General features: G+C 35.0%; 1 protein-coding gene across 3 annotated transcripts in view; it reads left to right on the top strand.

Moving 5' to 3' along the window:
* The window catches only part of LOC101889299 (histone deacetylase 4), a 129,996-nt gene that overhangs the window by 23,033 nt on the left and 93,667 nt on the right, over positions 1 to 13,296 (top strand). For all 3 annotated transcript variants that reach the window (XM_005181224.4, XM_011293263.3, XM_011293260.3), the window contains exon 2: positions 814 to 872. In XM_005181224.4, the coding sequence (XP_005181281.1) occupies positions 839 to 872 (34 nt within the window). In that variant the 5' untranslated portion in view covers positions 814 to 838. The remainder of the gene's footprint in view (positions 1 to 813; positions 873 to 13,296) is intronic.

Genomic DNA, 13,296 nt, shown 5'->3' with positions numbered 1-13,296 from the left:
CATTTGCTAAATTTTATCGAGATCGGTTCAGATTTGGATATAGCTCCCATATATAACTTCGTCCGATTTACTTTTTATTCTGCACCAAACGTCGAATATTTGTCCAAATGAGACGGAATTTGGCACTTACGACCAAATTGAGTCTAGAAGCTAGTATGTCAAATTTGGTGAAGATCGGTTCAGATATGGCTATAGCTCCCATATATACTGTTCATCCGATTTGTCATATTTATTACCCACAGTCGTAATATGCACTCCGTAACAACGATATTTAGGGAAGTGCGTCAAATACAGCTCAGAAATATCTTTGCCAAATTTTATCGAGATCAGTTCCGATTTGGATATAGCTCCCATATATATCTTTATCCTATTTCAAATTAACTGTACACCAAATGGGCAATACAAGTCCGATTTTAAAAGATACAAATGTTTCGGCATATTTAGTCCTTTGAACTTTAAATTATAATTATAATAATTATAATTATACATAATTATACATAATTATATATAATTATAATTATGATTATAATTATAGCGTGTATGATTGAATTCTCCCATTAAAACGTTTAATTGTTATGCGGAGCTCTACTAAATTAGCAAAATGGTGTAGGGTATCATAAAGTCGGCACCGCCCGATTTTAAGACTTCCTTTACTGGTTTAACTTGTTTAATTTAAAGGAATCTTAAAGAATTGAGTTATACTAAATTAAATAAAATTAAATTAATTTAGTATCAGTTAAACAAAAAAAAAAAAAAAAAAAAATATTTGAAAAAATTTAATTATTTTTGTATTTATTCTTGTTTTTCTTTCAGATTTTGTACAAAATAGGATTAAAAAATGACTTCACCGGAAGAGCGAATATCAACACATGGTAAGTTTCAAAAAAAGAAAATTTTGGCTAAGAATATTTTTTTTTTAACAAAAATGATCGGCGAGGACCATTTTTTGGCATATAAGGTTTTTCTGTGAAAATTTTTGTTTCTGAATTGAACTCTTTTGAAAAAAAAACATGTTGGCTGAATATACTATATCTAAAGAAAAAATGGGCTGAATGGAATATTTTTTAAATAATTTTTTTTCGGTTTTAGCCTCTACAAAAAGTTCTCATTTTTTTTAAACATTTTTTTTTATAAAAAATCTCCGATAATTTCACTTTCGGTGAAAATGTTGATACATATTTTTTAATTTTATTTATATTACTTATATTAGATTACATTTATTTATTTATTTATTTTTTACGACTTATTTCGTGGAGAAACAGTTGAGGCTTCCCTCCGGCCTCCCATGGCGAAAGCCTTACACATTTATTTTTAGAATTGGAATTTCCATTTTTCCATGCAAATAAAATAAATTTCCATTCTATAGAAAACACACACACACAGACACATATATAGCCACAGATACACATTTTTTGTGTAATAATGGTTATTGTATATACAGTAAAACCTTTATGGGTAGGACCTTCAAAAATTGTCCTATAAATCCTTCTCCTATACTGATAGGACTCAGGAGGGACATAAATTGATGACAATAAAGGGTGTATAATTACCCTTTATTGTCATCAATTTTTGCCCAATATACACTATTTCGCTGTCTTATATATAGACCTCCAGCCGATGGCTAAAGACACCATTAATAGTTCAATAAATTTTCCTCATTTTTGTAGGTCCCATCGGCCAGTTTATTTGTGGGTCTTCAAGGGGTAGGATACTTTATAGAAGACCCTCCACTGGACTTTTAGGGGTAGAGAACCCTCCATGGGTCTGCTATAGATGGACCCTTCTATGGGTCTTCTAGAGGAAAAGCTCATTCATGGGTATTCAAGAAATAGAAGACCCACCTTAGGTCTTCTAAAGATAGAAGACCTTTAATGGGCCTAGTAAAGGTAGAAGACCTTCATTGGGTCTTCTAGAGTTTGAGGACCCTTCATGGGCCGACTGGAGATAGAAGACTCGGAGTGGGTCTCCTAGAACTAAAAGACGTTCCATGGGACTTCTGGAGTTAGAAGACATTTCATGGATCTTCTAAAGATAGAATGTGCTCCATAGATCTTTTAGAGATAGATGGCCCTTCAAGGGTCTTGTGGAGATCGAGGACCTTTCATGGGTCTTCTACTGATAGAAGATCCTATATGGGTCTTCTAAATGTTGAAGACCCTCCATGGGTCTTCTAGATATTGAAGACCCTCCATGGGTCTTCTAGAGATAGAAAAACCGCTATAAGTCTTCTACTTCTAGAAGATGGGTCTTCTGGAGTTAGAAGACATTTCATGGGTCTTCTAAAGATAGAATGCCCTCCATAGATCTTTTAAGAGATAGATGACCCTCTAAGAGTCTTGTGAAGATCGAAGACCTTTTATGTGTCTTCTACATAAAGAAGAACCTATATGGGTTTTCTAGATGTTGAAGACCCTCCATGGGTCTTCTAGAGATAGAAAAACCGCTATAAGTCTTCTACTTCTAGAAGACCCGTGGGAGGTCCTCTATCTCTAGAAGACCCTAAACGGGTCTTCTAGAATTCGAAGACATTTCATGGGTCCTCCAAATATAGAATACCCTTCATAGGTCTTTTAGAGATAGATGATCCTCCAAGGGTCTTGTGAAGATCGAAGACCTTTTATAGGTCTTCTAGATGATGGGTCTTCTAGATTTTAAAGACCCTTAATGGGTCTTCTAGATGTCGAAGACCTTCCATGGGTCTTTTTGAGATGAGTGTTCTAGAATTAGAAGACATTTCATGGGTCCTCTAAATATAGAATACCCTTCATAGGTCTTTTAGAGATAGATGATCCTCCAAGGGTCTTGTGAAGATCGAAGACCTTTTATAGGTCTTCTATTGATAGAAGAACATATATGGGTCTTCTAGATGTTGAAGACCCTCCATGGGTCTTCTAGATTTTAAAGACCCTTAATGGGTCTTCTAGATGTCGAAGACCTTCCATGGATCTTTTTGAGATGGGTCTTCTAGAATTAGAAGACATTTCATGGGTCCTCTTAATATAGAATACCCTTCATAGGTCTTTTAGAGATAGATGATCCTCCAAGGATCTTGTGAAGATCGAAGACCTATTATAGGTCTTCTATTGATAAAAGAACCTATATGGGTCTTCTAGATGTGGAAGACCTTCCATGGGTCTTTTTGAGCTGGGTCTTCTAGAAGTAGAAGGCATTTCATGGTTCCTCTAAATATAGAATACCCTTCATAGGTCTTTTAGAGATAGATGATCCTCCAAGGGTCTTGTGAAGATCGAAGACCTTTTATAGGTCTTCTATTGATAGAAGAACATATATGGGTCTTCTAGATGTTGAAGACCCTCCATGGGTCTTCTAGATTTTAAAGACCCTTAATGGGTCTTCTAGATGTCGAAGACCTTCCATGGATCTTTTTGAGATGGGTCTTCTAGAATTAGAAGACATTTCATGGGTCCTCTTAATATAGAATACCCTTCATAGGTCTTTTAGAGATAGATGATCCTCCAAGGATCTTGTGAAGATCGAAGACCTATTATAGGTCTTCTATTGATAAAAGAACCTATATGGGTCTTCTAGATGTGGAAGACCTTCCATGGGTCTTTTTGAGCTGGGTCTTCTAGAAGTAGAAGGCATTTCATGGTTCCTCTAAATATAGAATACCCTTCATAGGTCTTTTAGAGATAGATGATCCTCCAAGGGTCTTGTGAAGATCGAAGACCTTTTATAGGTCTTCTACTGATAGAAGAACCTATATGGGTCTTCTAGATGTTGAAGACCCTCCATTGGTCTTCTAGATTTTGAAGACCCTTAATGGGTCTTATAGATGTCAAAGGTCTTCCATAGGTCTTTTTGAGATGGGTCTTCTAGAAGTAGAAGACATTTCATGGGTCCTCTAAATATAGAATATCCTTCATAGGTCTTTTAGAGATAGATGACCCTCCAAGAGTCTTGTGAAGATCGAATACCTTTTATAGGTCTTCTACTAATAGAAGAACCTATATAGATCTTCTAGATGACGAAGACCTACCATGTGTCTTTTTGTTATATGTAGAAGGCTATATATGGGCCTTTTAGAATTAGAAGACCCTCAACGAGCCTTTTTGAGATGGGTCTTCTAGAAGTAGAAGACATTTCATGGATTCTCTAAATATTCATAGGTCTTTTAGAGATAGATGACCTTCTATGGGCCTGGGTCTGGGTCTTCTAGGCATAAAATAACTTCTATGGGCTTTCTGGAGATAGAAGGCCTTCCATGGGTCTTCTGTCTTTATCGTTGTTTTGGTTTTTACTCAAAGTTCTCTTTTTCCTCTTTCCTTTCTCTTTTCTAAGAAAATTATAGGACTTAAGAGTGACCAGTTTATTTCCTGGGATTGTCGTCAATAAAAAGGCTAACGAGGGTCCTATTATACCCCTTTGAATGGGTCTTCTAGAAGTAGAAGTCATTTCATGGGCCTTCTAAAGATAGAATATCCTTCATTCTGGATCTTCTAGGCATAGAAAATCTTCTATGGGTTTTCTGGATATAGAAGGCCTTCCATGGGTCTTTTGTCTTTATGGTTGTTTTTGATTTGTCACTTATAGGAAATTACAGGACTTATGGGTGGCTAGTTTATTTCCTTGGATTGTCGTCATTTAAAAAGACTTACGAGGTCCTATTACACACCTTTGAATGTCTTTAATTTTTATCCCATATATCCTGAAGTGTTTGGTTATAGGTTCCACTGTCTAATTATTCTAATATTATTATACAATAACATAATCTGTGTGTGTATATATGTATCTACGTATGTGTGTCTGTATGTGTGTATATGCCAAAGGATAAAAAGTACATTAAAAAAACGCCATCAACAAATGAAAAAGGAAAAATCAGCGGCGGCAGCAGCAACCAACCAAGAAAGCAAGTATTCGAGCCTTCACCAACCCAGCCAGCCTACCAACCATATCACCCGGCCCCCAGTCAGTAGTCATTCGGCCTCCTGCCAAGACAGCCATCAAACAACCAACCAAGCAACCAACCAAGCTACCATTCGAGCCTTCCAACCAGCCAACCTCCCAACCAACCTCTCAACCCAGACATCCAACTTCCCAACCTACCAACCATCCCATTCGACCCCAACCCCACTCAGTCATCCGACCCCCTGCCTGCTAACCCAGACACCTTACCTTACAGCCTACCAACCATTCGACCTGACCCAACCCATCCATCCAACCCTCCATCCTTCTAACCAACATTTGTTTTTGCCTCCTTTATTGATTTTCTTCCAAATCTATTTTTAGATCATTACTTTTGCCTTCAGAAAAAGGAAAGCCATGAAAAATTACAAAAACACACACACAGGCATAGTAAACGAGCCTGTCTGCAAAGGAATAACACACACACACACATCCTCTTACTCTTGAAATTCGAAATTATTTGCCGAGTGGTCTGGTGGTGCCTTTATTTTGTTTTCTTTTGGGGGCTTTCCTTTCACTTTTCTGCTACAACTTTTTCTTCTTGTTTTCCTTTATTTTTCTAATGACAATGTCACACACACACCTATACAGATACACATTTCCTCTAATTTTCACACACACACACGTGGAGGAGGAGGTTTGTCGAGGGGTTTCATGAAATGTGCATTTTTCTTTTCTTAGGACAGAGTTACCATTTCGGAGGTGGAGATTTTTGAAGATATTCAATGGGATATGATATACCCTCTTCTTCTTTAATTTTCCAAGGACCCATAGACCAATAAACATGGATTTTTTTTCAAGAATATTTTTCAAGGACCTATAGACCAATAAACGTGGACTTTTTGAAGGAAAATTTTTCAAGGACCCATAAAGCCAAAACGTGGATTTTTTAAAGAATATTTTTCAAGGACCCATAGATCAAAAACCTGGATATTTTTCAAGGACCCATAGACCAAGAAACGTCGATTTTTTAAAGAATATTTTTCAAGGACCCATAGACCAAGAAAAGTGGAATTTTTAGAGAATATTTTTCAAGGACCCATAGATCAATAAACGTGGATTTTTTGAAGAATATTTTTCAAGGACCTCTAGACCAAGAAACGTGGATTTTTTAAAGAATATTTTTCAAGGACCCATAGACCAAGAAACGTGGATTTTTTAAAGAATATTTTTCAAGGACCCATAGACCAAGAAACGTGGATTTTTTAAAGGAAATTTACGAAGGACCCATAGACCAAGAAAAGTGAATTTTTTAGAGAATGTTTTTCAACGACCCATACACCAAGAAACGTGTATTTTTTAAAGAATATTTTTCAAGGACCCATAGACCAAGAAACTTAGATTTTTTGAAGAATATTTTTCAAGGACCCATAGACCAAGAAACGTGGATTTTTTTAAAGAATATTTTTCAAGGACCCATAGACCAAGAAACGTGGATTTTTTTTAAAGAATATTTTTCAAGGACCCATGGACCAAGAAACGTGGATTTTTTTTAAAGAATATTTTTCAAGGACCCATGGACCAATAAACGTGGATTTTTTTTAAAGAATATTTTTCAAGGACCCATAGACCAAGAAACATGGATTTTTTAAAGAATATTTTTCAAGGACCCATAGACCAAGAAACGTGGATTTTTGAAAGAATATTTTTCAAGGACCCATAGACCAAGAAAAGTGATTTTTTTAGAGAATATTTTTCAAGGACTCCCAGATCAATAAACGTGGATTTTTAAAGGATACTTTTCAAGGACCCCTAGATTAATAAACGTGGACTTTTTAAAGAATATTTTTCAAAGACCCATAGACCAAGAAACGTGGATTTTTTTAAAGGATATTTTTCAAGGACCCATAGACCAATAAACATGGATTTTTTCAAGAATATTTTTCAAGGACTCATAGACCAAGAAATGGATTTTTTAAAGAAAAATTTTCAAGAACCCCTAGCCTAATAAACGTGGATATTTCAAAGAATATTTTTGAAGAACCCCTAGACCAAGAAACGTGGATTTTTTCAAGAATATTTTTCAAAGGACCCATAGTCCAAGAAGTGTGGATTTTTTTAAAGAATATTTTTCAAGGACCCATAGACCAATAAACATGGATTTTTTTCAAGAATATTTTTCAAGGACTCATAGACCAAGAAATGGATTTTTTAAAGAAAAATTTTCAAGGACCCCTAGCCTAATAAACGTGGATATTTCAAAGAATATTTTTCAAGGACCCATAGACCAATAAACGTGGATTTTTTAAAGAATATTTTTTTAAGGACCCATAGACCAATAAACGTGGATTTTTTAAAGAATATTTTTTCAAGGACCCATAGACCAAGAAACGTGGATTTTTTGAAGAATATTTTTCAAGGACCCAGAGACCAAGAATATTTTTCAAGGACCCATAGACCAAGAAACGTGGCTTTTTTAATAAATATTTTTCAAGGACCCTTAGACCAAGAAACGTGGATTTTTTAATAAATATTTTTCAAGGACCCTTAGACCAATAAACGTGGATTTTTTAAAGAATATTTTTCAAGGACCCATAGACCAAGAAACGTGGATTTTTTGAAGAATATTTTTCAAGGGCCCATAAACGTGGATTTTTTAAAGAATATTTTTCAAGGACCCTTAGACCAATAAACGTGGATTTTTTAAAGAATATTTTTGCAGGACCCATAGACCAATAAACGTGGATTTTTTAAAGAATGTTTTTGCAGGACCCATAGACCAATAAACGTGGATTTTTTAAAGAATATTTTTGCAGGACCCATAGACCAATAAACGTGGATTCCGTTCAAGAATATTTTTCAAGGACCCATAGACAAATAAAGTTGGATTTTTTAAAGAATATTTTTCAAGGACCCATAGCCCAAGAAACGTGGATTTTTTAAAGAATATTTTTCAAGGACCCATAAACGTGGATTTTTTTTAAGAATATTTTTCAAGGACCCATAAACGTGGATTTTTTTTAAGAATATTTTCAAGGGCACGTGGATTTTTTCAAGATTTTTTTTTAAAGAATATTTTGCAAGGCTCATAGGTAAATGGGTCTTCTAAAAGTAGAAGATCCTCCGCGGCCTTATTCCATGGGTCTTCTAGAGATAAAATATCTTCCATGGGTCTTCTATAGGCAAGATGCTTTGTAAAAGACCCTCCATTGGTTTTCTAAGGGCAAAAGACCTTCCATGGGGCTTCTAGAGGAAGAAGTCCATTCATGGGTCTTCTAGAGATATAAGACCCTCCGTATACTCTTTCCGTGGGTCTTTTGGAAGTATGGGTCCATGAGTTTCTTAGTTATAGAAGACGCTCCATGGGTCTTCTGAAGATGGAGGACCTTCTATGGGTCTTCTAGAAGTAGATGGTCCTCCATGGATCTTCTAGAGATGGAATACCTTTCATTGGTCTTTTAGAGATAGAAGATCTCCTGTGAGTCTTCTGGTGATAGAAGTCCCTCCATGGGTCTCCTGGAGATGAGAGATCTTCCATGGTTCTTCTAGAAATGGAAGGCCTATCTAGAAATGAAAGGCCTATCACGAGACAGAAGACTTTCCATAGGTTCTCTATAAACAGAAGAACCTCTATCTTCGAGAGATATAAGACCTCCCATGTGTCTTCTATTGGTGGGATGTTTTGTAGAAGACTCATGTGACTTTCATGAGTCTTCTAAAGCTAAAATACCTTCCATGGATCTATGGGTCTTTTAGAGGTCGAGGACATTTAATGGGTGTTCTATAGGCAGAAGACCCTCATAGGTCATCTAAAGATAGAAGACCTTCCATGGTTCTTCTGGAGATAGAAGACCCTCCATGTGTTCAGGAAAAGTAGAAAATCTCTCCATTTTTAGAGGTAGAAGTCCTTCCATGAGATTTTTAGAGGTTGAGGACCCTCCATAGGTCTTCTAGAGATGCAAAACCTTTAATGGGTCTTCTGAAAATAGTAGACCTCATATGAGTATTGTAGATATTGAACACCCTGCATGGGTTTCCAATAGGTAGGATACTTTGTAGAAGACCCTCCATGGGACTTTAAGGGGTGGAGAACCTTCCACGACTCTCCTATAGATGGAGAACCTTCTATGGGTCTCCTAGGGACAGATTTAGATCTTCCACGGGTCTTCTATTTTCATTGTTGTTTAGGTCTCTTTTCTCTAATGAATATTAAATCTCCCTCCTCTCATTCCCCCTCCCCTTTCTCATTTCGTGGAAAATTATCTTCCCTTTTTGTGTGCTGCCTCCCAATTGTTGTAGGTTAAGCAGGTGGTCCGTAGGCTGGAGATTAAGTCAGTGATGTTTTTCTATTGTTGTTGTTGTTGCTCTAGGCTTTGTGGTCTTTGCTTTGTTGTTTGGGTCAAATCGTGGCGTGCGAAAAACGAAAACAAAAACAAGGAAAACAACGCAATAAACATTTTTTGTTTGTTTTGCTGCTGCTGCGGGGCCACCCTCAACAAGCTTAGCAGCAGCAAATTCGCAGGCTTTCATCGGAATATGGCGGCGTATTTTGGCCTGGTAAACAAGGAAGCAGGCAAACCATAAAATAAGAGGAAAAAGAAGAAGCAGCAGAGGAAGACGGAAAAAGAAGAGGAAGAAGCAGAAGCAGAAGAAAAACAAATACAGCCTTTTTTTCAATGTTAGGTTAATGTTACAAGGCAACGATGGTGATGGCATGGATGTGGGTTAGGACTGCCACAGCCACCTCTACTCTTCGATGTTTGTGTAGCCCTCGCCTTCGTCGTTGTTGTTGTACACACACACACTCTCATTACATTTCTATATATAATCTTTGTCCGTATACGAAGTGAGTCTGTGTGTCGCTTTCTTTTGTCCTTCAGAATGTGTTTTTTTTTCGATGGAACGTTTTTTTTTTGCCTTTCCTTCTGTCCTTCTACGTTTCTCGGAACTGCAAACAACGGAAAAGTTGTTGGAAACGTAATGTGTGTGTGTGTGTTTCTTGTTTGTTTTTCAACAATGTTATTTTCCGTTTAGGGTTGCCATGGTGTGGGAAAAAAATATTATTTTTCAGGGGTGGACAAGGAAGAGAGGTAATTATTTTGGAGATGCTAGCCTTCGGGATTTGATTTTGATAATTGGCACTAATGGACGGAAAAGTTTCAGGGACAGACAAATTGAGGGTCAAACCTGGTTGCAGACATAGCTATGTATATGTGTATCTCTGTATCTAGCTATGTATGTTTGTAATTGTTTGTTTGTGAAGTAAGAACAAACATTCCCATTTCGCTTAGCATCCCAGGACAAACAAAATGAGCGATGAGCCTGAAATTGATTTGCAAAATGATTGATGTACACACTTCCTCTCTCCTACTCTCCTGTCCCCCCCCCCCCCCCCCCCCCCCCTACTTTGGTTTCTTAACTTACTTTGTCATGGCTTCCCGCGTTTCCTTGACATCAAGATTAGTAACTTGAATTTCCCATGAATTTTTCCTCAAAATACACACACACATATACACAGATACTCATTACTTAGACTTCGCCCCAGTTTCTATGTGTATGTGTATTACATCTACATAAACTTTATTTTGTTATTTAATAAAAAAATAAGGGCGATGAAATAATTTCCTTAATTTTGGTTCGTGGAAAAAATGCGAGTCATGAGACCGCAAAGACCTTCAAATGTTCGTCGAAGGATAGAGGAAACATCTGACTTAAAATCGTGTATTTTTTAAAGAATTTATTTCAAGGACTTATGGGCCAGTAATGGTGGGTTTTTAAAGAATTTTTTTGAAGGACCTAAAGACGAATAGACCTGGATTTTTTAAAGATTTTTTTTCCAAGGATCTTGTATATGGATCCTTCGATTTTTTAAGAATTTTTTAAAGGAACCTAGAGACTAATAGTCGAGGACTTTTAAGAAATTTTCATATGGACCAATGACCAATAAGGGCGGATTTTCATTTGGTTCAAGAAACTTAAGACCTTAATGGGATTTTTAAAACAATTTTTTTTTAAACGACCATCGAGGATTTCTTTTTTAGCATTTTTTCAATAATCATGGAATTTTGATAATTTCTTTTAAGGACATATAGTTTAATAAACGTGGATTTTTTAAAAGAATTTTTTTCCGAGGGCCAGTAGGATTTTTTAAAGAATTTTTTTCAAGGACTCATAGACCAATAAACGTGGATTTTTTAAAAGAATTTTTTCCAAGGGCCAGTAGGATTTTTTAAAGAATTTTTTTCAAGGACGCATAGACCAATAAACGTGGATTTTTTAAAAGAATTTTTTTCCGAGGGCCAGTAGGATTTTTTAAAGACTTTTTTAAAAGGGCGCATAGACCAATAAACGTGGATTTTTTAAAATAATAAAAAATTCCAAAGACCTGTAGATCAATAAACGTGGATTTTTTAAAGATTTTTTTCCAAGGACCTGCAGATCAATAAACGTGGATTTTTTAAAGAATTTTTTCCAAGGACCTATAGATCAATAAACGTGGATTTTTTAAAGAATTTTTTCCAAGGACCTGTAAATCAATAAACGTAGATTTTTAAAAGGATTTTTTTCCAAGGACCTGTAGATCAATAAACGTAGATTTTTAAAAGGATTTTTTTCCAAGGACCTATAGACCAAGTATCGTGAGTTGTTTAAGAATTTTTTCCAAGGACCTGTAGATCAATAAACGTAGATTTTTGAAAGGATTTTTTCCAAGGACCTATAGACAAAGTATCGTGAGTTTTTTAAGAATTTTTTCCAAGGACCTATAGATCAATAAACGTGGATTTTTTAAAGAATTTTTTCCAAGGACCTATAGATCAATAAACGTGGATTTTTTAAAGAATTTTTTCCAAGGACCTATAGATCAATAAACGTGGATTTTTTAAAGAATTTTTTCCAAGGACCTTCAGATCAATGAACGTGGATTTTTTAAAGAATTTTTTCCAAGGACCTGTAGATCAATAAACGTGGATTTTTTAAAGAATTTTTTCCAAGGACCTTTGGACCAATAAACGCGGATTTTTTAAAGAATTTTTTCCAAGGACCTTTGGACCAATAAACGCGGATTTTTTAAAGATTTTTTTCCAAGGACCTTTGGACCAATAAACGCGGATTTTTTAAAGATTTTTTTCCAAGAACCTTTAGACCAATAAACGTGGATTTTTTAAAGATTTTTTTCCAAGGACCTGTGGATTTTTTTAAGATTTTTTTTTCAAGGTCCTGTGTTTTTTTTTAAGAATTTTTTTCATGGACCTGTAGATCAATAAACGTGGATTTTTTAAAGAATTTTTTCCAAGGACCTTTAAACAAATAAACGTGGATTTTTGAAAGAATTTTTTCCAAGGACCTTTGGACCAATAAACGCGGATTTTTTAAAGATTTTTTTCCAAGAACCTTTAGACCAATAAACGTGGATTTTTTAAAGAATTTTTCCAAGGACCTTTAGACCAATAAATGTGGATTTTTTAAAGAATTTTTTCCAAGGACCTGTAAATCAATAAACGTGGATTTTTTAAAGAAATTTTTCCAAGGACCTTTAGACCAATAAATGTGGATTTTTTAAAGAATTTTTTCCAAGGACCTGTAAATCAATAAACGTGGATTTTTTAAAGAAATTTTTTCAAGGACCTGTAAATCAAAAAACGTGAATTTTTTTAAGGAATTTTTTCCAAGGACCTGTAGATTAATAAACGTGGATTTTTGAAAAATTTTTTTCAAGGACATATAGATGAATAATGAATTTAAAAAAAAAAAATTCCAAGGATCTTAAGACCAATAAACGTGCATTTTTTTCCAAGGACATATAGACGAATAATGGATTTTTTACACAAATTTTTTCCAAGGACCTATAGATCAATAAACGTTGATTTTTTAAAGAATTTTTCCAAGGGATTATAGATCAATAAACGTAGATTTTTAAAAGGATTTTTTCTAATTACCTATAGACCAAGTATCGTGATTTTTTTAGGAATTTTTCCAAGGACCTATAGAACTATATTTTTTTTAAGATTTTTTTTAAACAACGTGTAAACCTATTAACCAATAACAGTGAATTTTTAAATATTTGTTTTTTCAAGGACCTTTAAACCTGTAATCGAGTATTTTTTTAAGAATTTTGTAAGGACTTATAGACCAATAATCGTTGATTTAAAAAAAAAAATCATATAGACCCATGACCAATAAGCACGGATGTTTTAATGATTTTGTTCAAGGACCCTTAGACCCATAAACGTGGGTAAAGGGTCCTGACCTATTATCGAGAAAATTTTGATAAATTCTTTTAAGAACATATGGACGAATAATAGTGGATTTTTTAAACATTTTTTAAAGGACCTATAGACTTTTTTATAAGGACCTTTCGACCAGTAATCGAGTACTTTTTAAGACATTTTTAAAAGACTTATAGACCAATAATTGTGGATTTTTTAAGCA

This window comes from Musca domestica, unplaced genomic scaffold (assembly GCF_030504385.1).
Source record: "Musca domestica strain aabys unplaced genomic scaffold, Musca_domestica.polishedcontigs.V.1.1 2, whole genome shotgun sequence".
Taxonomy (NCBI): Eukaryota; Metazoa; Arthropoda; class Insecta; order Diptera; family Muscidae; genus Musca; species Musca domestica.
The sequence above is the reverse complement of the archived record's forward strand: the minus strand, read 5'-3'. Positions and strand labels throughout refer to the sequence as shown.